Source organism: Ischnura elegans, chromosome 5 (assembly GCF_921293095.1).
Source record: "Ischnura elegans chromosome 5, ioIscEleg1.1, whole genome shotgun sequence".
NCBI classification, from domain to species: domain Eukaryota; kingdom Metazoa; phylum Arthropoda; class Insecta; order Odonata; family Coenagrionidae; genus Ischnura; species Ischnura elegans.
The window spans coordinates 97,779,207-97,801,822 of NC_060250.1; the positions used below are offsets into that span (position 1 = coordinate 97,779,207).

A 22,616-nucleotide genomic window follows, 5' to 3' on the forward strand; every position below is an offset into this window, starting at 1 on the left:
TGCACATTTCCCTCCTGTCAGTAGTACCAGTTTATTTGTTCTGTCACAGCTGCTCATATGTTCTGACCCAGAACAGATGATATATTCTGGCGCAGACCTTGGCTAACGAAAACCTAACAACATTCATTGTCATGACTACGAGGAACCGAATCCCTACCCACCATTGAAGTGGGAATATAACCCCACATACCCTTAAAATCCAATGAATATTTTTTATTAGTAACTGCTATTACAAAAAAATAATTGTCTTGTTTTAAAGTGAGAAACTGATGGTAGCACATGAAAAAGAAGGTAATTTTGGTATAGTCAAACAAAGAAAAAACTACAAGTGTCGAGTGTGTGTGTGGAGAAAGGTAGAACTTATCCTGAATTGAGTGCTTTAGAGGAAGTGACAACTCTATGTCCACTCTAATTGCAGTGAATGCCGCTAAGGCAGTAAACAGCCCATCTCGGTGCGGTGATAGGTTGAGGATCGACTAGCTGCGAGCATAATTGGGGACTGATTTGAACTGTTTTCTTGATTTTTAAGTTGTGTACTTCTTTATATTTGGTTGTTTAGTTTACATGTTGACCCTTTTAATATTTTAGTAGTTGTTTTGCTGTGATGCCATCAGTGTTTTTTTCATCAGTTGCATACTACTGATTCAGTCAGGTAGAGATTTCATTATAATTAGTATTAATGAATTACAATCTATTTTTTGGTTATTTGGCTGTAATGAGCACTTCGGTTATTGTACATGCCAAAACGATCTCTCCCGGTAGCCCTTGGGGTAACAGTTTGTCCTGCAACCGGGAAAATCGGGTATCGCACATGAATTTTTAGTCCCTGGAATTATGCATGAATTATTCGTGAATATTTGCTGCAACCTGGAATTTCAAAATCTTGTATTTAAAATTCATTTCGCATAAAATTTTGCCAGTTCAATTCCCATTTTCTGGCCTAAAATGTGTCAGTCGTAATTTTAAGGGCAGTAGAATTTTTACAGCCGCATTGAAACGTGGAATGTCAAACAGGTCAACAGAATCAAAAGGTCTGTCTGACGCTCTTGACTCAATTGATATTCAAAATCACATAGAATAGAATTCCAGGTGACGTCAGCATCTACTTAGGAGATCGAAGCAGCTTCTTGGATTGTGTTAACTAAATTAAATATTTTCATACAATTTGTATTAACTAGCCTATTCCTTGTACTTGTAAATACATAAATATCATGTTACTTAAAAGTTTTGAAGTAATTTTGGGTGCTTGAAAATTCTTATCCATCGCAGTAATCACGGGAGATTAACCTGGAATTTTGTAAAAATTTCCCTGGAAAACCAGGAATTATGCATGAATTTTTCTGCTTAGATTGGCTGGACACCCTGGCGTAAGAAATACCCTGGAATTCACTCGCTTTGTGGCTGGTCACCATGACCAAGGTATTCATTTTTATAATGTTTTCCATGAAACATGATGTAATTTTTTCCTGATTTCAGGTTCCATTTAGATTGGTTACTTGTCACTTACTTCCTTGGGCTGAGGTACTGGTACTTTGTGGTCCAGAACCATCATTGGATATCATTGAGAAGGTTGCTTGCCAAATGTGGCAGGTGGGTAGTGAAACCCTTCGTGCCGCTAACATTCACTGCCCAAGTCCACGAAACATTCCATCATCCATCAACCTTGATCCAGGAGTTCTTGGGTAAGCACTTATCATTGTCATTGTGATACAGTAAAACCTCCGTACAACGAATTTGAGGGGACCGGGAAAATCATGACTTCGCTGTAGAGGGTTTCGTTGTATAGGGGTAACGAGCGGGTTGCGTCTTTGCAGGGGCACAAAGTGTTCCGTGTGCTTTACGATGCAAGTCGAGTAAATTTATCAATCTTGCTTCATTCGCCATTAAAACCTTCCCTAGAGTGATGATAAACAATTTTTATTTTTTACCTTCTATATAATACCGTGGCTATCAACGCGTGATTTTCAATCTGCGTATTTCTTATTGAAATTACTATTTTCATCATCCATTCTGCTCTACGTCTCATCGCTTACTTTAACTATGGCCTGAAATTTAAGGAGCGCCAAAATTAATGTCAAAGGATCACGTCTTAAAGAGTGATCCATAATTTTCCTGAGTATCTAGTCGGCATTATTCTTTGAGCGCAATAATTGAAGTCGATATCAAATGGCAGTTTTGTGCAGCAAATTTGCCTGAAAGAGCAATATTGCCCAAAGACTTAAGAAATAAAGTGCATTGTTGGCATCCTATTGAAATTCCGGTAAATATCTATGTTCGTGACCGGTATGTACTAATATCTATAAACGACGATGGAAGTTAGGTGGGGCGTGTTAGTTACCACGAGTAAAATCGTGGAAGTCGGCAATCGAAGTAACAATGGCAATCTCAGATGATAATGCATTCGGTATGACCGATACTCCTCTCAGGTATGACTTAATAGAAGCTGGACACGATCGGTATTCTGCTGGTACACCCATTCCTCGGTGCCAAAACGCAGTACTATCCTCGAGTAAGCCACGTAATATTTGAATCCACGCTTTGTCGTCTTTCATCCAGTGTTTAGGAGAGACTAAAAATCTCCATACGGTTTCAACTTTAGCCCGAGAACCAAGTCCGAGACTTATACGCCCGAGTTACCCAAGGAAAGGGGGTGGTAAAAAGGTAGGGAAAAGGAGGGGGTCGTCGCGACAAAGGAGCCCGCCGACGCCCTCGGGAGAGGATAGAATTGGAAGGTAAGGAAGGAAATCCCGGAACCATCATCAGTAGGCTGCCCCGGGCTACGCTCAGCGAAACCAAGCTTACGCAATTACTTTACCCACTGATAGACAAAAAACAACAACAAAGTATTCCCCGAGTATAAGGACAGTTGGAATCGCTGGGAATTCATCCAGTTCACCTCTTCATACTTAGATATTGTTAGTCAATTTTAAGCGAGGTTTGTGGTTTTTCAGTCCTTTACCGAATGTATGTCTCGTATGTGCCATATGCAGGCCAAAACTATTAAACTGGAATAATTAGTCAGTAAAGCACTATCTAACCAATTCAATACGACTTACGTTAGCAATCAGTTACGTTACGTTAGCAGAGAATAAAAACACGTGAAAGAACCTGATCCCACTCCTTTTCGCGTCTTTTATGACACTTGAAGGACTTCTGCCCAAACCAGGCGAAGATCGATAATCTGAAAACTCTAGTTGCACTGGTAATATTTCATGCTAACAATTTGGAGTGGAGATGTTTCCAGTTGGACACAGCAAGAAGTCTAACCCCACGCACGCACTGAAATGAGGAGGAAAGGAGTGGATTTACAACTAACCACTCCCAAACATTTCATACCAAAATGTCTATTATTCAATAACATTTCCCCTCTGAAAGGAAGAAGAACTACGCACTTAGTCGACTCTTTCTCTACAATGCTGCTGTTATCTCCCCTCCCCTTCCACGTTTCTTCGGGGAGCCCTCCCTCGCCCATTCCTCTCCTCAGTGATTCCCCTTCCCCTAACCGAAATCTCATGCGTCTCCGACAGTGCGTGACCCTGTGGTCTGCCGCTCTTCAAGTAACCCAACTTATTTGACACACACCAAGGAGGACAAAATTCATGTATTAGTAATCTGCCTTTCGATTTATCTCTCCTTCACTTACCTCCTCACAAATATAAATACAGCATCGTCTACTGTCCTCGCTGTATATACAGTCAGCTCTCTTGAGACTTACCTCAGCCGAAACATTCCATATTCTTTGCAAATGATTACATTTCAGGAAGTTTATACAAATTTCGAAAAAAAATGGGTTTAAATAATATTTTTAATAAATAAGAGACGGTATCTGTTTTTAAGTTTTTTAATCCAAAATTATTCTATTTAAAATAGTTTTGCAAAGTTGTCTGTCTCATCCTTTTTCTCATTTCTTTACTGGCTGCTTGCTCAACCTGCCGCAGAATTTTCAAATTTTCTATTCCATCTTCTGAAGTAATAAAAACTCGCTCCAAAACATCTACTGCGTCCACCACTTCCTTCCAACTGGGGCGCACTACGCAATAGCTGGGCTCTTCTCTCTCTTCATCGCTCACATCCTGCGTCTCTGTGATTATTTCAGGATCCTCATTCTTGCCAAAAACAGCGAGATCATCATCAATGTTTGCAAAGTCTTCGAAAGATACCCCTTCAATGTTTAACAATTGTGCGACTTCGCCCCATTCCTCCCTCTCCTCCGGCTGTGGGTCGTCTTGGACGTCCATCTCTCTGGGAAAGCCTGCCCTCCTGAAGCAATTCGTGATTGCGCTCTTCTCTACTCCATCCCATGCAACACAGAGACGCTGAATGGCTTGCAGGATGTTCCACTTCAGTGACTTGATGTCTTCCGTGTTTCCTATTCTAGGTAGAAGATATTCAACCAGCTGCCTTCTATATGCCCTCATCACGAGGGAAATAATCCCCTGATCGAGTGGTTGCACTTTGCTCGTGCAATTAGGGGGAAAATGTACGACTTTCACGTTTCTCAGCTTCATATCTGATGTTTTGTGAGCGTTGCAGCCGTCAAGGAAAAGAAGAATTTTTCAATTTTTACCCCCCATGACTGCGTCAAGTGATGCGAACCACTCTCTAAATGAAATTGCCGTCATCCACGCACTTTTGTTATTCCCATAACGGCATGGCAATTTTTTAACATGCTTGAAGCACCTCGGACTCACAAACTTACCAATCACGAAAGGCTTCAACTTTTCTGACCCGTCACTGTTAGTGCAGAAAAGAACGGTCAATCTTTCTTTACTTCGTTTGCCCCCATGGCAAATTTCTCCCTTGGTAGCAAACGTGGAGTCCGGTAGGAGATTATAGAAGAAGCCAGACTCATCGGCGTTAAAAATGTCTTTGGGATCATACCCAGCCACCAAGGAAGGCAAATTTTTCTTCCACTCCTCCACCACGGCCACGTCGACTGCTGCTTCCTCCCCACATACCCTGAGAGTCGTCAAATTCCACCGACGCTTAAATCTTGAGAGCCATCCATTAGAGGCGTGGAAATCATCTATCCCTAATTTTAGGGCTACAGTAAACTCTTGATTTTACGAAGCAGGATTTTACGAAGTTTTCGATTATACGAAGTGATATTGCGGTCCCGGCGAAAAGCCTATGCTAAATACATGGCGCTATTCGATTATACGAAGTTTCGATTATACGAAATTTTTTGAATTTACGAACCTCGGCTCGGTCCCTAGGAGCAAATAGCATTCGTTTATACGAACTACGGCGAAAAATTTGTCAACAAAACTAGTTACGCCGGCGTAAGTAGCTAAAAAATCAGCGCTTTCAACTGTGGTCCATCAAAAGTGCGAAATCGTAAATGATAATGCAACTTTGGAGAGAAATGGGTCGCCAAAAACCTCACTGTGGGAATTTAGGGGGAGTAGGAGTTCAGTTAAAATAACGTGGCTGACATTATGCCCCTATTTACGTGCCTGTTCGTAAACATAGCATCGACAATAATTCGTAGTTTAACATGTCAGGAAGGTCGCGCGGAGTATTTCGTACACACCTAATTAACCCTTTGCACTGCTGTGAACGTACTTCGAAGACTACTTGACTACTTTTCGCCGAAGCACTTCGAAGGGTCCCTAATCCGGGACCCTTTCCTCGACGAGCTCACCCTCGCTGGCCCCTGAAACTGGGCTATTTTTTAATGCATTACCTGACGCAACCCTGGGTTTCAAAGGGCAAAGGTGCCATGGGGGAAAAAGAGTAAAGTGCGTGTTACTGTGGGGCTGTGCGTCAACCAAACGGGCACGGACAAAATAAGCCCGTTGTCATTGGGAAATTTGAAAGGCCACGGTGCTTAAAACATGTAAAATTGGAAGCCCTCCCAGCTTTTTACCATGCAAATAAAAACAGCTGGATGACCCAAGAAATTTTCCAGCAAATGGTTGTACGTCTACAGAGAAAAATTGCTGGAGAGAACCGCAAAATTGTTTTAATAATGGATAATGCCACCGTCCATAAATTCGTGGAAGATCTAAAATTGGCTAATGTTCGAGTCCTCTTTTTACCCCCGAACTCGACTAGCAAGTCCCAGCCCTTGGACCAAGGTATTATCCAGGATTTTAAAGTCCTGTACCGGAAGAAGCTTGTGCGGTATTACTTGCGATGGATCGGTATGTATACATTCATATATTTTGCTCATGTGCGTTTGGATATCGATTTAGATATTTTTATTCATGATTATCATTCTTTGAAATCTATTTGCTACTTTTATAAATGGGAACAGAAATTTATAACATCCCGAAATGGACGTTGATACATGCAATCCGCGCCATAATATCTTTTCGTGTATATATTGGCCTTTGTGAATGAACAACTTAAATATCTTAAGTACTGGGCTCTATTTACCGCCAATTTATATTTCAAGCTTCTCGTAATGAAGACGCACTTCCAAGTCTAACCATGAACTTCCTTCTCACGCGCTTCCCCGTTCTCCCATGCTGGGGTTCTTTCTTTCCAAAGCCATTGTTTACTCCCTCCTGCCGCCTTTGGCTGATCTTGCTGACACCCACCTTATGCTTCCCAAACCCCTCCTTCCCCAGCATTTCCCATTCACTCCCTCCCTAAGGTGACTGACATGAGCTTGAGTGCGTCGCAAAAAAATACGGCCCCCAAAAGTAGACTGAGGCAGAGCTCAAGGCCATTTCCCCACCCTTCTTTCTCCTGCCCCCTTCACCAGTCCTTATGCTGACCACACTTCTTCCCTCAGGCAATCCCCATCCCACTCTTTTTCACCCCACCCACTGGGAACGTTCCCCGATTGTGGAGAAGGGCATGGTTCATCTTTACCTGCAACGGGGGGGAAGTTATTAACCGGAGAGAGGCTGAAGAAGTATCTTCCAATATCGGGAAAATGGTGCCGCGCTTAAAATTGTCTCTCTTCTTTTCAGCTGACTTTTCAATTGAAATTATTTTCTTTGCTCTTTCCACACTATATTTATTTACGATTATGGCGCGACTATTTTTTAGTGCTAAAACTAAGAAAATCTTTTCTCTTTGTCAATGATCCTTTGCATAACTTTCAGTACGGCGGAGAAAGGAACACGAAAACTAAATGAGGTGACGGTACAGCTTTTGCATGTCATTTTTTGGGAATTCACGCTAGTGAACTAATACTTAACCACGTTGAGAAATGATAAAACGTCTCTTGAAGGAAAACAATCAATGTGGATAATAACGTTTCTATCTCTATTTCTCCGATACTGTAAGATGTTTCTCCTGTCATTTTCCGGTTGGAACCTTGCTCCAGTCGGCATAAAAGGAGAGAAACATACTATATGAACAGGTCACCTCACACCCGGTATGAAGAATATGGTCCTGATGAAGAATTAAGTCTTTTATGGCAACGTCTGCGAAGATGATGGAACACAGTAGTCGGACGGAGAACTCAAACAGAATTTACTTCAAATATTCGCCGGAAGATAATCACATCCTACGCTATTTACGATCGTAATTGAATCTCAGTGGAAATAGAGCACATTCTGCTGAAAATACGAAGTAACTCGAAATATTAACTTACGAAGGTTATTTTGGAAACGGGGTAAGACCCTTGTTTTTCTTTTTTTTCTCGTCACTGAGCGATAGAGGGCGACATAGATGGCGGTTAGGCCGGCTGCCGCTAAAATTCCGTGGGTGTCAGAAACAAATATCTATCTTTTGCATACTTAATAGTAGCTATTGGCTCCTAACCGCAAATTTATAACATTAAATTCTTATAATAAACATTGCAATTCATTATTTGAGTACGTTTTCTAAACTGGTCGGGAATTTCTTTAGCGATCGTGGATGTTGAAGTATGAACAAGAAATGGGAATTTTATGGTGGTATATGGTGGTATTTAACGATTTATCACATAAATCGATAGCAAAAAGCCTTTTCTATGAATTATACCGAGAATAACCACCGAAAACATTTAAATAAAACAACTAAAGACAAAAAACGGCGGAAGAAACAAGAGCGAACATTTTTTTCGTGACTTATGAAAAAGGTTTGAATTTACGAAACTCGATTTTACGAAGTGCCAATTTTCCGGTCCCACCGACTTCGTAAAATCAAGAGTTTACTGTATTGTTTTCGCCTGGTCCTGTAGGATGGACCCAGATATTGGGATATTGGCACTTCTCACTTCCGTAAACCACTCAAATACTTTCCTGTCTAATTCGTCATTTTTGCATGACCGAGACCTCTTCCTTTCCGGACCAAATTTCTCAATACCATTTCCCATCTTGTACCTGTTGGCAATAATTGTGGAAAGTGTGGATGCCGGAATGTTAAATCTCTCCGCAATTGCCGTTTTTTTCTCTCCAGTGTCGACCGATTCCAAAATTTGCAACTTCGTTTCAATGGAGAGTTGTCGGCGTTTTTGGTGGTATTGGCCATTTTACTGTAAAGGAATAATTATAATAATAAGGAAGGAATAAAAATAACCGAAATATACTCAATTTATAGAAAAATTAAGAAAGAATAATCTCAAAATATTTTCTAGTTCGTACCGTAGAAGCAAGTCCTGTTGTCACAATCAACTCGTGCAGCCGTTTCCACAGGTAATGACTAAAGCAGACTAGGACAGACTATTCCTATATTTTCTCAGCTCCTAATAATCAGTACAGCGAACAGGGAATGAGTTCCAGACTTCAATTGTTCTCGCACACAGGAAAGATATTCGAGTCTGAAGAGTCGCATCTTTGTTACTACTGAATCCATTGCGATGAAGATAAAATAAGTTGAGGACTAGCCACATTTTTTATATCATCAGTGATTCCTCGATAAATAAAAAAATATTTGGTTTTGAGCAAAACGTAAATAATGTCAAGTAACGTAAAAGATAAATTCTTTTACGTTACTTGACATTGCTGAGCGATGCCATCAGGTATGTACCATGCATGAAAATTTGGTTGGTGGGAGTTAGTGACTGGTCAAGTGGGGAACGAGTGCCCTGGAGGGACGTGGCGGGTTGGAAGGGGGGACGGGAAGAGGAAAGGAATGATGTGATAGGCAAGGCACCTCAGGCCATTCGTCATACCATGTCACTAGGAGAAAGGGTAGGGTGAAGGTACGGAAGAGGTTTATTGCCACAGGTGATGGGAATTTACGGAAGGGAATAGGATTAAGCGCTAGAACGTAATAATTAGCCGTGAAAGTGGAGCTGCAGTTTTTGAGTACCAATATTTTGTTATCAAAAACGTAGTTAAAATGCTATATCTTGAAGGATCACTGATAATTTTATTCATAATTGTGAAATAAATTGCCTTTGATTATTATACAATTGCAACAGATGAATTACTTCACGAGATGCAATACTTCAAAACATCAGTGATTTTAAACGGCAAAATAATTTCATGGCGTAATAGAAAAATTGGTAGAGAATCATCAAATAAAATGCTTTCAGTCTTACCTGTCTTCCGCAACGTATTCGCCCAATCCGTGTCACAAGTATTAAATTTCTTGGCGATCGGTGTGGAATCCAAAACAGCTTCGAAATTCTTCCAGTTGGACCAGATCCCCGTCGAATTATGGGCGTTCCATAAACACAATGAAGATGGTATCCTCAAGCAATCGAGCTAATATATGTACGATCTCAAGCAAACGCACCACTTGCAGGTTAACGGACTACATCCATCAAGGAAAAGACGGTTACATATATATATTTGGTGGAGGGGATTCTCCAGATTTTCCTCTGGGATGGGGACGGAGTAGACAAAAATTTGCGCTCATTGGTTGGTGTTCAACCATTTTTTTGTATCACATTTTTTTGTTTGTTCAACCATTTTGAGTTGACAATGTATGTTTACTATGGCTAAGTTTTGAATACTTCGCCATAGTAAACATACATTGTCAACTCCGACGGTTCCCACCATAAGAAAAAGTAGGTACAAATAAAGCCAATGCTTTGCTCCCCGTTAGCTGAGAAGGGTGATAGAGGAGTGGATGAGTAGTCAGTAGTTATCTTAGTTGACTATGGCCTTCACCGAGCAAGATCACATTACGTAGAAATCTTCTCAGGTTACCTTTCTGTACTGGGTTACAGCTGGCCGGCTGCCACTGTTACGCCCCCGCCCCTCTCGGTCCATTAGTCATCCGACCCGCTCTCATCCTCCAGCTAACTGGGGGGGAGGGGGAGAAAAAGCAACTCCCCTCCCAACTTCGCTCGCAACAACTCCGAAGAGACATTTTATACGTACTTTCGGAACAGAGGTCGCAGAGTGAGTTGATACGAGACAAGCAGATGGTGGCGAGCCAGTTCTACATAGTATGACTTATGGGGGCCGTGTTACACTCTCACGCGTTTAGAAAATATGCATGTGAATCCGAGAGCCCGTTTGAGCTTGCGCCTTTTCCGATGTTGCCGTCGATACTATCTTCATTGCCTTAGCAGACACGTCAACGGCACCCTCCGCTGCAGTTCTACTTCCTGCTTATTTCGTAATTATCTAAGGAAAAATTATAAAATGTAAAATACTGAGTTTATTCTCAATAATTCGTTCTAGAGGGGCACTTTTCCTGTTTTGGGCCCAAGTGTGGACTTCGTTGTACGGAGTTTTCGTAGTTAGAGAGGTTCGTTACGCGAGGTTTTTTTGCGTGCATTATCCATTGGAAGGAACCGGGACCGGGCCATTGACTTCGAAATAGAGGGGTTTTCTTAAAATTTCGTTGTATAGGGGTTCGTTGTGTAGAGGTTTCACTGTATATGCATATGCACTTGTTTTTTCATATTAACCCTTTCAATGCGGCAACGTGAGATGATAATTTTGCCGGTAGCGGAAAGTTTTTTTTTGTACAATACGATTATTTCTGCATTATTTAGGCTTAATATGTTACTTTTATTCTTATTGTACACTTTTTTGCTGAAAAATAAATATTTTTTATTTTGACATTTATGGATGTCACCCGCGTCGTAGGATGACTTCTGTGGTATGCAACCCGCATTGCCAAACCCGCTTTTCTATCTCTTGATGGAATTTTTTGTGTAAACTCTAGTCGTTCGACACATTCATCTGCATTATTTATTCGGAATCAAAAGATATTAAGTCCATTTATTTTAAGAGCTTTAAAGCCAAGTAATTTTGTTGTTTTTTATCCACAAATCAATTAGAGTGCTTTTATAAGGGTTTCTCTACGTACTACATACGTTTATGAATATTTTTTCGTATTTAATACGCAATAATACAAAAGGAATTGAAAACGTAGTATTAGTCATCGTAACAGAAAAATTTGCTCCCTTACTGTAATCTTTTGGCGCTTTGGGTATAAACAATGGTTTGGTTCAAAAATTTTGAAATCTAAGAAATTCTGTGGTAAAAAGTATTTTATTTTTACAAAAATATCATTAGCAAAAATTTGGCATTTGAAATTTTGAAATCAATTGAAAAAAGTCATAATTATATGCACAGTGAAAATGAAAAACAATATAAATCTCGAAATATATATTTCTAATTAGTAATCATTAAAACCGTTTATACCCTTTCATGAAATTCTTGGAAGCAAGGGTGCAAGCAAAGTCCAGGCTCACCTTCACAGTCAGGACAGATGTAAATTACTGCTTTTCGCACTCCCTTTGCATAGCACACTCTACATCTTTTTTGAGGTTTTTTACCCTTCGTCCCGTCACCAGCTATCGCCGGAAAGTGGGAGAGACCCTTGTTTGGTTGAGGGGATGGGGGCAAGGCACTTATTTTTGAGGACAAAAGGGACTCTATTACCTCCATTCTATACTCATATAAGCTCTTTTTGTTGCCACTGAATTTATTGTAGAGTATGTAGCTATTTACCAACATTATTTGGAATAAATGAATGGCAAGTTTTTTGTACCACTTGAGGGACTTGTGCTGGCAGGTGTAGTACGACAGCAACTGGTCGCAGTGATCGACACCACCCATAAACTTATTATACTCCACCACTGCTTCGGGTTTACCTCTCCCCGACCTTTCAGTGGGTACGAGGTTACACCCGAACTCAGAGGATATCAGAGACACATCCCTCTTATCCCTCCAGCAGAAGACGCAAATCCCCTCCTCACTCCAACGAGCAACAATCTGGTTTTTTGCCAGTTTGTGCCCAAAAACCTCTCTCGGGTTCTCTTTTCTTGCCGCACGGAGGGTCCCTGTGCAGTAAGTTTTGCATTTAATTAGATCCCTAGATAGTGGAACGTTATTATAATAATTATTTAAAAATACACTATGCCCCTTATTTTTAAAGTCTTCCAAAAGTTTGTGCACCACTTTGTCCCCATGTCCACGTCCACCCACATCGCTATCCCCAGAGCCCGCATAAATGATCATACGATGCACTAACCCCGCTGGCTCACAGAGCATGTACATTTTTATGCCATGTTTGTGCCTTTTCCCCTGCATATACTGCCGGAAATTCAATCGCCCTCGCCAAAGCAGCATTGATTCGTCTATGCATAGTTCTCTTCCAGGGGAAACACAGGAAGCCATTGCTCCATGAAAGCAATTCATTAGTGGCCTAACTTTATATAGCCGATCAGATGGAACAGGTTCATTTTCATCTGCATTTTTTGCAAAATGAAGGGCTTGCAATATCCCAAGAAAGCGATCCCTTGCCATGGATTGGCGAAATAACCGAAAGCTGAAAAATATCGACTTTTTCCAATAGTCCGATATTCTATTTGTGCGGACCGTCCCCATGTGAAAAAGCAGGCCCAACCAAACCTCGAACTCCTCTCTGGTCAGTGGCCGCCAGTCTGTTATCCTTGCACGGGGCGATGGATTTCCCAGAAATATGCACTCTGCATTCCTTTCTGTTTCCCTTATGACTAGGTCAAAAAACTCGTCGGTAAACACGAGGGAAAAGTAGTCTTTGGCGGTCGAGCCACTTGGAAGTTTCTTTAGACCAGGGGATCCAACAAAGGAAAGGGTATTCCTATTCACTGGGGGATTAGCGGCCCAAACAGCCTCAGATGTAACGGTACCCCTAGCCGTTTCGGTACCCCTTGCCGCCTCGGTCGTACAAGATTCACCACCACTTTCTGAGTCACTTTCTCCTGAGTCAGAACCGTCAGAGTCGATAACAAATGAAGACCCGCTAGAAAAATTGTCATCCGAAGAGTCCATGGCGAGAGCACGAATTTCATCCTCCCTTAGCGTTTTCCTCGGTTGTTTTTTCTTCGAGGCTATTAAATAAAAAGAAAAACATTTTAATCATTTTTTTATCCTGCGAATAACTCACTCTATATTAATTTGCAAGTGTATATAAATGCAGCCATTTACCAGAAAGACCAGAGGGACCGGGTGTTTCATCGTCAACTGGGTTCATCGTAGGGTTATTTTCTCTTCGGCTCGTACCCTGCGAGACTCTTCTCTTCATCTTCAGTGAGGAGGTAAATACACTGAAGAAAAATTTAATAAAAGCCTCAGTTAGTTCCCAAAACAAGTAAGATGGAACGGGAAGAAATGAAAGCAAAAAACTAATAATATTAGGCAGTGTATAACTAAGTATTATGGATATTTGAAATTTTAATTTCAGAAGAAAATGACCTTTCGAGGTCAATCATTTTATAACCAATAAGAAAACTAAATTTGATACCTTATAAAATCATTGTAACACAAAAATAAAATGTATGAATATTTTTTTCTAACGATGGAAAAACGTGCTAATAAAAGATACTTTCGCTTACCTCTTGAGATACAAAGGTGAATTCGTTGAGAAAAAGTTGTCTTCGGAAGTTCAGGTGACAGCAATATAAGCACTATAAAAATATCCGGAAATGTCACAGAAAAACTTTGGCGAGCACAAACACTATATAATAATATTTTTAAATATAATCCGATATTTCGGGGGTCCAAATAGCACAAAAACAACTGTCTAACAACGACCCAAGGTGATTATCACTTGGAAAATCTTGAAAAAAAACACCGATTTTCCAAAACTCGCAAAAAAATCAGTTTTCGACGGAAACGGAAACGGAGCGCACTACACGACGGCTAGAAACCAACTGCAGAGCGGAGAAAAGGAAGCAAGTCAGAAGAGAGGCGCGTAGTCCCGTTACGCCCATTCATCTGAGACCCAAGGCCGTGACAGCCCTCGGCTGTCATCCGTGCCAGTGGCTGGGAGCGGATGACAGCCCTCGGCTGTCATCCGCACTGAATGGGTTAACATGTGTCATCACAATTAAGTGTAAAAAATTAGCTATTTTCTTTCTTTTTAAGTGGGTACTTTTTCTGATGTGGCCAATTAAGATGATGTGGTAGCTAGAAAACTGGCTTCTCCTTGTGAGAGCCAGGTTTCACTCTTTTATTATGGTTAACGTGAATAATCAATACAACAATCCCGAAAGGCATGCTTATTAACCCCATGTAAATCTAGTTCATGTTAGCTTAAATTTTACTTGGGCCCTTCATTTTACTATTGCTTGGTAGCTTGGTCACTCACTCCCAGTGATTCAACTCAAAAGTTGGTTTGCGTTGTTGAGGGTAAAAGTCATCCCATACAAGGCCATAGACATGTGATAATGCAAATTCTGAAATCTGAGAAATCAGCAATTGCTCCAAATGTCTTGTCAGAGCCAGGCCGTGTAATCAACTTTAGTAAACCAAAAATTCTGGCCAAAGAAAAACAATATTTCTGTATATTAATCAGAGAAGCTGTTGAAATAACAGAAAGGCCATACAATGAATCAGGAAGACGGTTACACCCTTTCCAGCACTTGTAAATGTGTGTTTCTGGATACCAAAAACACACATTTCCTATGCGTAGTGGAAGGGGGACCAATCAGCAATGAGTGTGAGCGCACTAATTGTGTGCACATTGTTGTGTGTGGAATAATTATATCAAAACTCGGGTGTGAGGCATAACAGATTTATTTGCCAGCACACGATAATTACAGATACTGCTAGGGCTCGCGTTGGATGCCCGGAAATCACTGCCGTCCATGGATGTGTGTGTACCTGCCCATCATGCAACAAAAACAAAACACTGCATGATTTCCCTGAAACAAGATGGTCTCGTACAAAAACAAACATTTCATCACAATTACATGCACAATACATAACAACTCCTCCCAACTTTAATTGCGGCCCATACCCTAAAGGCCGTTTTACACGGTACACGGAATTGCGCATGTTAGAGCTGCATTAATTTCTAAAATGGTGTGGAATTGCGCGAATGCATGAACGAAATTAGAACAGGGGCTATTTTGCCGTCTCGCATCCATGCATTCTCGCATTTGTTCTAGCAATTCACCGCTTTACACAACGCAATTTTGATTGCGCCTTCACACGTATGTCAGACTGCGCAATTCCGTGTACCGTGTAAAACAGCCTTAAGAATACTCAAGACCTTTTCAAATGCCAAATAAATTCGTACGTAAGTCAGAGTAACTCCTCCCAAAATTAATACATTCATACGCCATAGTTAAACAACCCTTCTTTATAAATGAAATTACAATTATTCCAGAAAAAAACTTCTTCAACAAATCCATATCATATAAACCAAATGCTAAAAAAATTACATATTTAATAGCACTCAAAGAGGTACGATAAACTGTAATCCCCCAATAACTTGGTGGTCTTTTGGTTTGGGCTGACTCACACACACTATTTGGTTCTGTTGCTACTGGCTCACCCATCTGAAGATTTGAGTCTTCCGTCCAATGAAGATTATTTATTTGTCTCAGTGTGGTGTTACTGTATAATTATCCGACACTCTAGAAGCACTGTCCACTTCAGCCTGGTCTAAGGATGCGTACGGCAAAGTAGGTGAAATATCACCATCAAAATGGCAATGCGGATGGAACCTGGATATATACCTTACTGTGGTTTCACAACTAGTCAATTTTTATTTTTCTTGAGTAAAATTTTTGGCCTCGAAATATGAAATCATTAATGATACCACTGGATGGATACATACTATGTATGTATGCATATGGTGGCCATTGGGTCTAAAATTAATTTTTTATGAAACATATGTATTCATTGTCATTTCATTCACAGGTTTTTACTGCTGGATGATGAACTTCAGAAGTTTTTGTTGTCTGTGAATGTACTTGGAGATGCATGTTTACATGAAGGGTTGCCATCACATGGCATCAGTGAGGCACATAGGAAAACACTTCTTTGGACTTTCTACAGGCAAATCGCCTCCACTTTTTTGATGAAAAATACTGCATCAGGTAAGAGCAGTGATTGTTTTATGTATTATTTTTTGGATCCACTCACTAGATGCAGTTTTCAAGCACCTAATTCAATTGATTTAGAGTGTTTACCCCTTGATCTCTGAAAAGTGTCAATTGGGATCAATAAATGTTTTTGTTTTGGTGAATGATAAAGTGAATGATTATGATGTGTGTAAATGATCATCTTGTGCCTGCCCCTTATGGCAAAAAATTTGTCAAGTTTCTACTGCCGTGGTTTTTTTTAGAGATGGGTCAAATAGCATTTTTCTTGAATTTGAATATCAAATATGAATACTTAATATTTTTCCAAATACCTTACTTGAATATCAAATACTGCATTACTGAATATGCATTTTTCCACCAATTTTAAATACAAAAGAAAATTAAAATAAAAAAATGCTGAACACTGCAAGTCATCCTTCTTCAATACAGCTCCCAAATCCTGATGCAACTTTCACCCGCGATAACATCAAACTTGCGTGCATGAAGCACCGCAATGCTTTTGTTTTTTCTTATTTGCTTATAGAAGGTTATATTATTAGTATTGCGCTACTGCATTCTTTGAAATTAAAATTGAAATTTGAAATGAAAATAAAACATAAAATTGACAGCAACCTTAAAGTTAGAATATGTAAAACGTAAATTTGATCATGCAAAAGGGAGTCAGAAAAGGAACAGCCTTCGTATGTGCATTTGAAGGTATACAGACTTTCGTCTTATTGTTGTTCTCGTGTAGCCATCAGAATTTTACATATTGTAATGCTTATTTTCAATGATAAGTTTTCGTAAAAATATTATTCAACCAACCAAATGTGCAAACCTTCATGTAAGACCCAACCATTATCAACAGATTTAAATTGAATCAAAAAAAGGGTTTTTCACACAGACAGTGGCTTAGTAATCACGTCCCTCACCACATGTGCCACAGTGTGGACTTGTGGCGTCAACATCTTGTTCGGTAAAACCCATCCTGAAGTTCGCTCTGAGAAAATGGCTTAGTGGTGTAACTGGCTAACACACCTGACCAGCAATCGGGAGATCTGGGTTTGAATCCCGGCTAAGTCAAACATTTTTTTATGGCGAACCTCATCCTTTGGTGTCTTTACACAGGGCTTTGTTTTGGGGGCCGGATGTGACCATAGTTTGGAGGCCTCTGTCCTAGAGTTAAAGTGTACTCTGAAGCTAGCTGCCACTCTGCCCCTGCCAATTGGGAAAATGTTTTGTTTGCCAAGGGTTGGGGTCTGAGGATATTTCTGCTCCCTTGTAAGTGATTGTTTCATTATCTGCAGGTGAGGAGCCAACGAATAAATCGGTGAGAGAATGTCCATCGCAGGCCAAAGAATCATACTGGAGTTCAGAGTTTCACAAATGCCATGCTCTTGTTCAAGGTTCCAGTCAAATTTTTGTTCTGTATTCTGCTGCAGTGCCCACACACACAATGAGGTAATGTGATATCTCTTTTATGTATGTATTATTGAGGTTAAATATGAAGGAGTTTAATAATTTTTTCAGCAATTTTGTATAACGGTGGTGCAATTACAAACAGAATACAGTTACTACCTGGAAGACAAATTCAAAGTCCTTCCGATGTAGAATTGGCAATGCCACCAAACCTTTCCCCTGTAATGGTGAACAACAAACACACTGTTTTTATAGGTTAAGGGAATACCTTCGATTTGAAAAGCACTATTCATGTGAATGTGTGTGTGTGATGATATTTTCATGTACAGGCACTGAAAAGTGTACCTTGAAAAGTGGTTGATAGACTTAAAGCCACCTTAAAGCAATTGATGCCTTGGTGCCGGCCACCTTGCCACAAAAGTGGGGGACAGTTGTTACTTACCCTTTACATGAAAAACTATAATATAATATGTACCCTAAATAATGGTATTGTGTTGTAAGTAAAAATTCATAAGCATTTTTCAGTTTTAAAAATATAAGTGAAGGAAATGTTGATCAAACTCAAAGTTGGGTAATTATGTATTTGGTACTTGAAACCCACTCTTTGGAAAACAATTAAATACTAGAAACACCAATCGGCTGGGAAGTATTTTTTAAAGTATGTGATCACACATTGAAGTAAGCATTTTCATTTGAATGATAAGACTACTCTTATTGTGATATGTTGCTATGATTCCATCTACTACCCCTACCAATTATTATTGATTACTACTATTTCAATTGTAATTGATTAGAATGAATCGAATTGTTTCCATGACTGCTGTCTGAAAGCCTGAAAATAAGGGTTCTGATTCAACATTCGAAAAGGCAGTTCAATGTTTGGCAATATTACTATATTAACCAAGTCTGATCGTCATCAGTGGTTATTTTATTTTGTATCCACTGCAAAATATTGCATGAAGACAACTGTGCCCAAAAGGCCGTGCTGAGATGTCCTAGACCTGAAAAAAAGACCCTTCTGCATTAGGCTTGGAATTGTTTTTCGGCCCAAAATCTTCCCTACCAGCTCAGAGCGGTTATTGCTCGCACTGCTAGTGTGTGATTCTGTGTCATTGCCTATGCAACATCAAGTTGGTACTCATAGAGGTATAGGCTCTTGGGTGGTTACTTTTATCTGTCAACTGTCCTCTTGTTTTGTTGTGATCAGGGTGAAATTTTCTCGTATTAGCTCTCATTAATAATGTTAAAGCAGCTTGTTTCTGTCTTTTGCTTTTTGTATGTTGGAAGGGGCATCTCACATTTTTTATTCAGAAGGCTTGATCATGACCTTACAGAAAAATCAATCAGCTATGAATAATGTCTTTTAGATCTAATCAAATGTGGAAGGTTAAATTTGCAGTTTTTCTGGATAGGTACCGTATTTCTCCGAATATAGTCCCCATCTGAATATAGTCCCCCCCCCCCTAATTTTGAGGCTTCAGTTTCGGGAAAAGTTAGAAAAATGTGTTTGAATATAGTCCCCCCCTTTACTTTTACCACAGGCATTTTTGGAAAAAAAGGGGGGACTATATTCAGACATATACGGTATTTACTGTTCTCTACACATAATTGGTGTGGGAAGCTGAGAAGTTCTATAAGTGTCATGTGTATTTTTATTTTCAGAATTCTGACTAAGAGCACCCTGCAATTATTCATCAGTGATAAGCAACTTTGTTGGTAAATATATATTTTTGCCTGTGGTATCATTTGGGCATCAATCTCTGCTGGTGACCCTCTTGATCGACTGCCTCTATCTTGCTTCAGTATTGGCCGCTGGCAGCATCAGATGGCAATGTGTTGATGGTGGGTAAGGGTCACTTTAAACAGTAATTATTTTATAAGTCTCTTAGTTGTGCAAAGGAGCTCTGATTGTAAGATTATAATTATGAAATGAGTTTCCATCATCCTTTGATTTGGGGGCTGGAGCCATATCTGCACAGTTATTGGATGCCTACGCATCCAATAATAGTAAATACCTTTGCATTAAGTACTGGAAGCATACATGTGTGTCCTCTTGACAGCATGCGAGTTTTTTGTAATAATTTATCACTTAACCTTTGCTTTGAGAATTGGGCATAATTTTATAATGGGGAAATATTGTAAGTATGTGGTACTACCACTTTTGATAGTAGCACTTGCAAGACTCAGTCTAATTTTGTTAAGCTTTTTACCTGTGGCTATCAGAAGTATATTTCTAAGCATACTGTCTTTACAGTGAAAACGTGAAGTGGCTGTGATATTGTGTTCATTATGTGATCAACTATGCTAATTATTTTCAAATTTCACCACTTTTGACCTCATCTATTAATTCCATAGATTATATGTTTAGAAATTATTAACTATACCTATTTTGATGCCCAAGAAGAAGTTATTCTAGTGTTTTTTATGTAAAAAATTTTTTATATGAGTTTATTGTGAAAATTTTTATTGTACATATTCGGATTAAATCATTTAGCCTTTAAAAAGTCAGCCAATTGGTGAAGACCTTAGATGCTGGTGATTTATTGTGGGGTGAAGTACTGGAGGGACTTCTTACCAATAAATATGTTGAATTTTGTTTAAATCAGGTGATAGGTTCAACTTTGTTAAATTTTCATTGATTTTTTAAGTATACGAGAAGATTTTATCAATATTTTGTTGATGCACTCTTTAAGTTGTAGAGGAAAACAACTTTGCGTGCGTCTGCTGCCTTTACATTCCTATTGATATCTTTTGTAGGAACCTATCTTAGGAATGAGATTTCTATTCAATTTTATGATTGTTGAGCACACATAATTTTTTATACATTTTTAAGTTAATTCATTATGTAAAGAATAGGAAAAAAATGTTTCACAAGAAAGAACTACTCTTCAGAATCCATATATTTCAACTGCAGCATAAGCCTCATAAGATTGCCATTATTTTAAAATGATAACTGTGTTCTTCCTGTCCAAAAATTATCAATTTTTCTGCGTTAACAATGTTACAATGTGCATAATTTTTTTGTTATTTGTACTTTAGTTTGATTTAATGGTTTGAGGGGTTGACTTGGTGAAATTGCTTTATTTTAAATAGAAAAATTTTGTAAATTTCTTATGTGATTGTGCTAACAACCAGTTTCGTGGCTGTGCAACATCGTCAGGTTTAAATACAATTATAATTGTATAATCAAATATTATTGTATTTGAACCCTGCGATGTCGCAAGCGACGAAACTGTTCGTTAGTAAAATCACATGTGAAATTTACAAAGTTTTTATTTAAAACTTTAGTTTGAAGTTATATTTTGTCCCTCAACCACATCAGGAGCAGGTGATCGGGGCTACACATAAAAAATAAACTTGAGCTTTAGTGGAAAACGATAATCAATATCATAGTTTAGATTATGTATTCTAAAAGGATATCTGATGACAATTTTAGCTCTTCAGTCTGGGCAGTGATGAGAGCAAAGAAAGTACTTTGCATTATTTACTTAAGGGTGTACAAAAACATCCACATGAACTTTGTCTACATCATGCGTCATGCTTTCATTGCAACGCAAAAACAAAGCTTTTTTTATTACAGAGGTGAAATGAAAACCATCATAACATGTTAATTCTTCATTTGAAGTCAGTTTTTCTTGTAAATTATGAAAAAATGGTAGCTTATCTTTCTTGAGCAATCCATCCCACTTGCCTCAAGTGAAGGTGCTCATGAACTAGCACTTTTGATTGGTTGCAGGCTTAAATGCCTAGATGATCTAATCCGAGCCGTACTGTTATGATGTTTTACATGTTTTTATTTTTGATATACACATTATACCTATTTATATATGAAGCATTTAGAGGATTAATATCCATGTCAAGAATTTTAACTGATAATTTGTAAAAAAAACCTGTAAATAAAGATATTTTTTATTTTATATAATGATTGAAAACTTTTATGACTTGTGAGTACTATCAACAGGTGGTCATATCTTGCTTTTGTTTCTTCGTTCCATATCACAATGATTTCGTACATTTGATGTTGATTGTTCGGGATGAAGCAATATTACCTACCTGACTAATTATCCTCCACATACACTTATGGTGTAACTCCTATGACCTTTGCCCTTGCCCTTTGTCCATTTTTCTTTTAACTCTCAATCCTTGATTCAAGGTAAATAATTGGGATCTACCTCACTCAGTCTTTCCCCCTCCAGAGTGAATTCCTGTGGAATGATGCATGCACTGATCGTTCCTCCATTTGCATACTCATTGTGACTTGCTGGAAACATACTGAATACCGAATGAAAATGAAAAAGCAGGAGCAATTTCCACAATTTTACATTTATTAATACGACCGGTTTTGCTTTTCAGCATCATCAGGTACAAAAATATCAAGTGCGCTGTGCTTAAATAGGAAGGTAGGAGGGGGTGGTAGGCGGTAAGGCGGGGGAAGGGGATGGAGGGAGGGTGTACAGTCACGGGGCTTGGGAAAACTGAGGATGGGGTTAGAGAGGAGTATGACAAATACACCAATTGTCCTTAATGTCTTCCTCCAAGGGGAAGGTGGGAAGGCCCCTGGTACCCTCTCCGCTGGGTTCCAACGCTCCAGTCGCTTGGTCCGGTCAGCTACCCCTGGATGCCTCATGGTGTCGGCCGTCGAGGAGGATGAGGGGGGGGGGCAACCGCGTCCTGGGGGAAGGGGGGAGGGGGAATGGCTAATGGAAGTCAATGGATAGGAGGGGTGAGCTGGTGTAATACAGAAGTTCGTTGAGGAGGGGCTTATTACTCTTTTTCCTTGTTAATATTAACATAAGGAAAAAGAGTAATAAGCCCCTCCTCAACGAACTTCTGTATTACACCAGCTCACCCCTCCTATCCATTGACTTCCATTAGCCATTCCCCCTCCCCCCTTCCCCCAGGACGCGGTTGCCCCCCCCCCCCCCCCTCATCCGATTCAGTTTGAAAAAATTGCAAGCTTTTGTACTTTATAGCTTAATTTCCTGGTCTAGGTATATGGCGTTTCTATGATGTATGAAGACACAAAAAAAAACGTTTTCGGAGCAGATGA

The 22,616-nt window shown here is 39.5% G+C and overlaps 1 protein-coding gene across 1 annotated transcript in view; it reads left to right on the forward strand.

Moving 5' to 3' along the window:
- The window catches only part of LOC124159316 (protein fuzzy homolog), a 28,032-nt gene extending 6,549 nt beyond the window's left edge, over positions 1–21,483 (forward strand). Inside the window, exons 6-9 of the mRNA XM_046535059.1 lie at positions 1,477–1,682; positions 15,984–16,162; positions 17,455–17,608; positions 19,229–21,483. Coding sequence (XP_046391015.1) covers positions 1,477–1,682; positions 15,984–16,162; positions 17,455–17,608; positions 19,229–19,286 — 597 coding nt within the window. The 3' untranslated portion in view covers positions 19,287–21,483. The remainder of the gene's footprint in view (positions 1–1,476; positions 1,683–15,983; positions 16,163–17,454; positions 17,609–19,228) is intronic.
- The last annotated feature ends 1,133 nt before the right edge of the window (positions 21,484–22,616 follow it).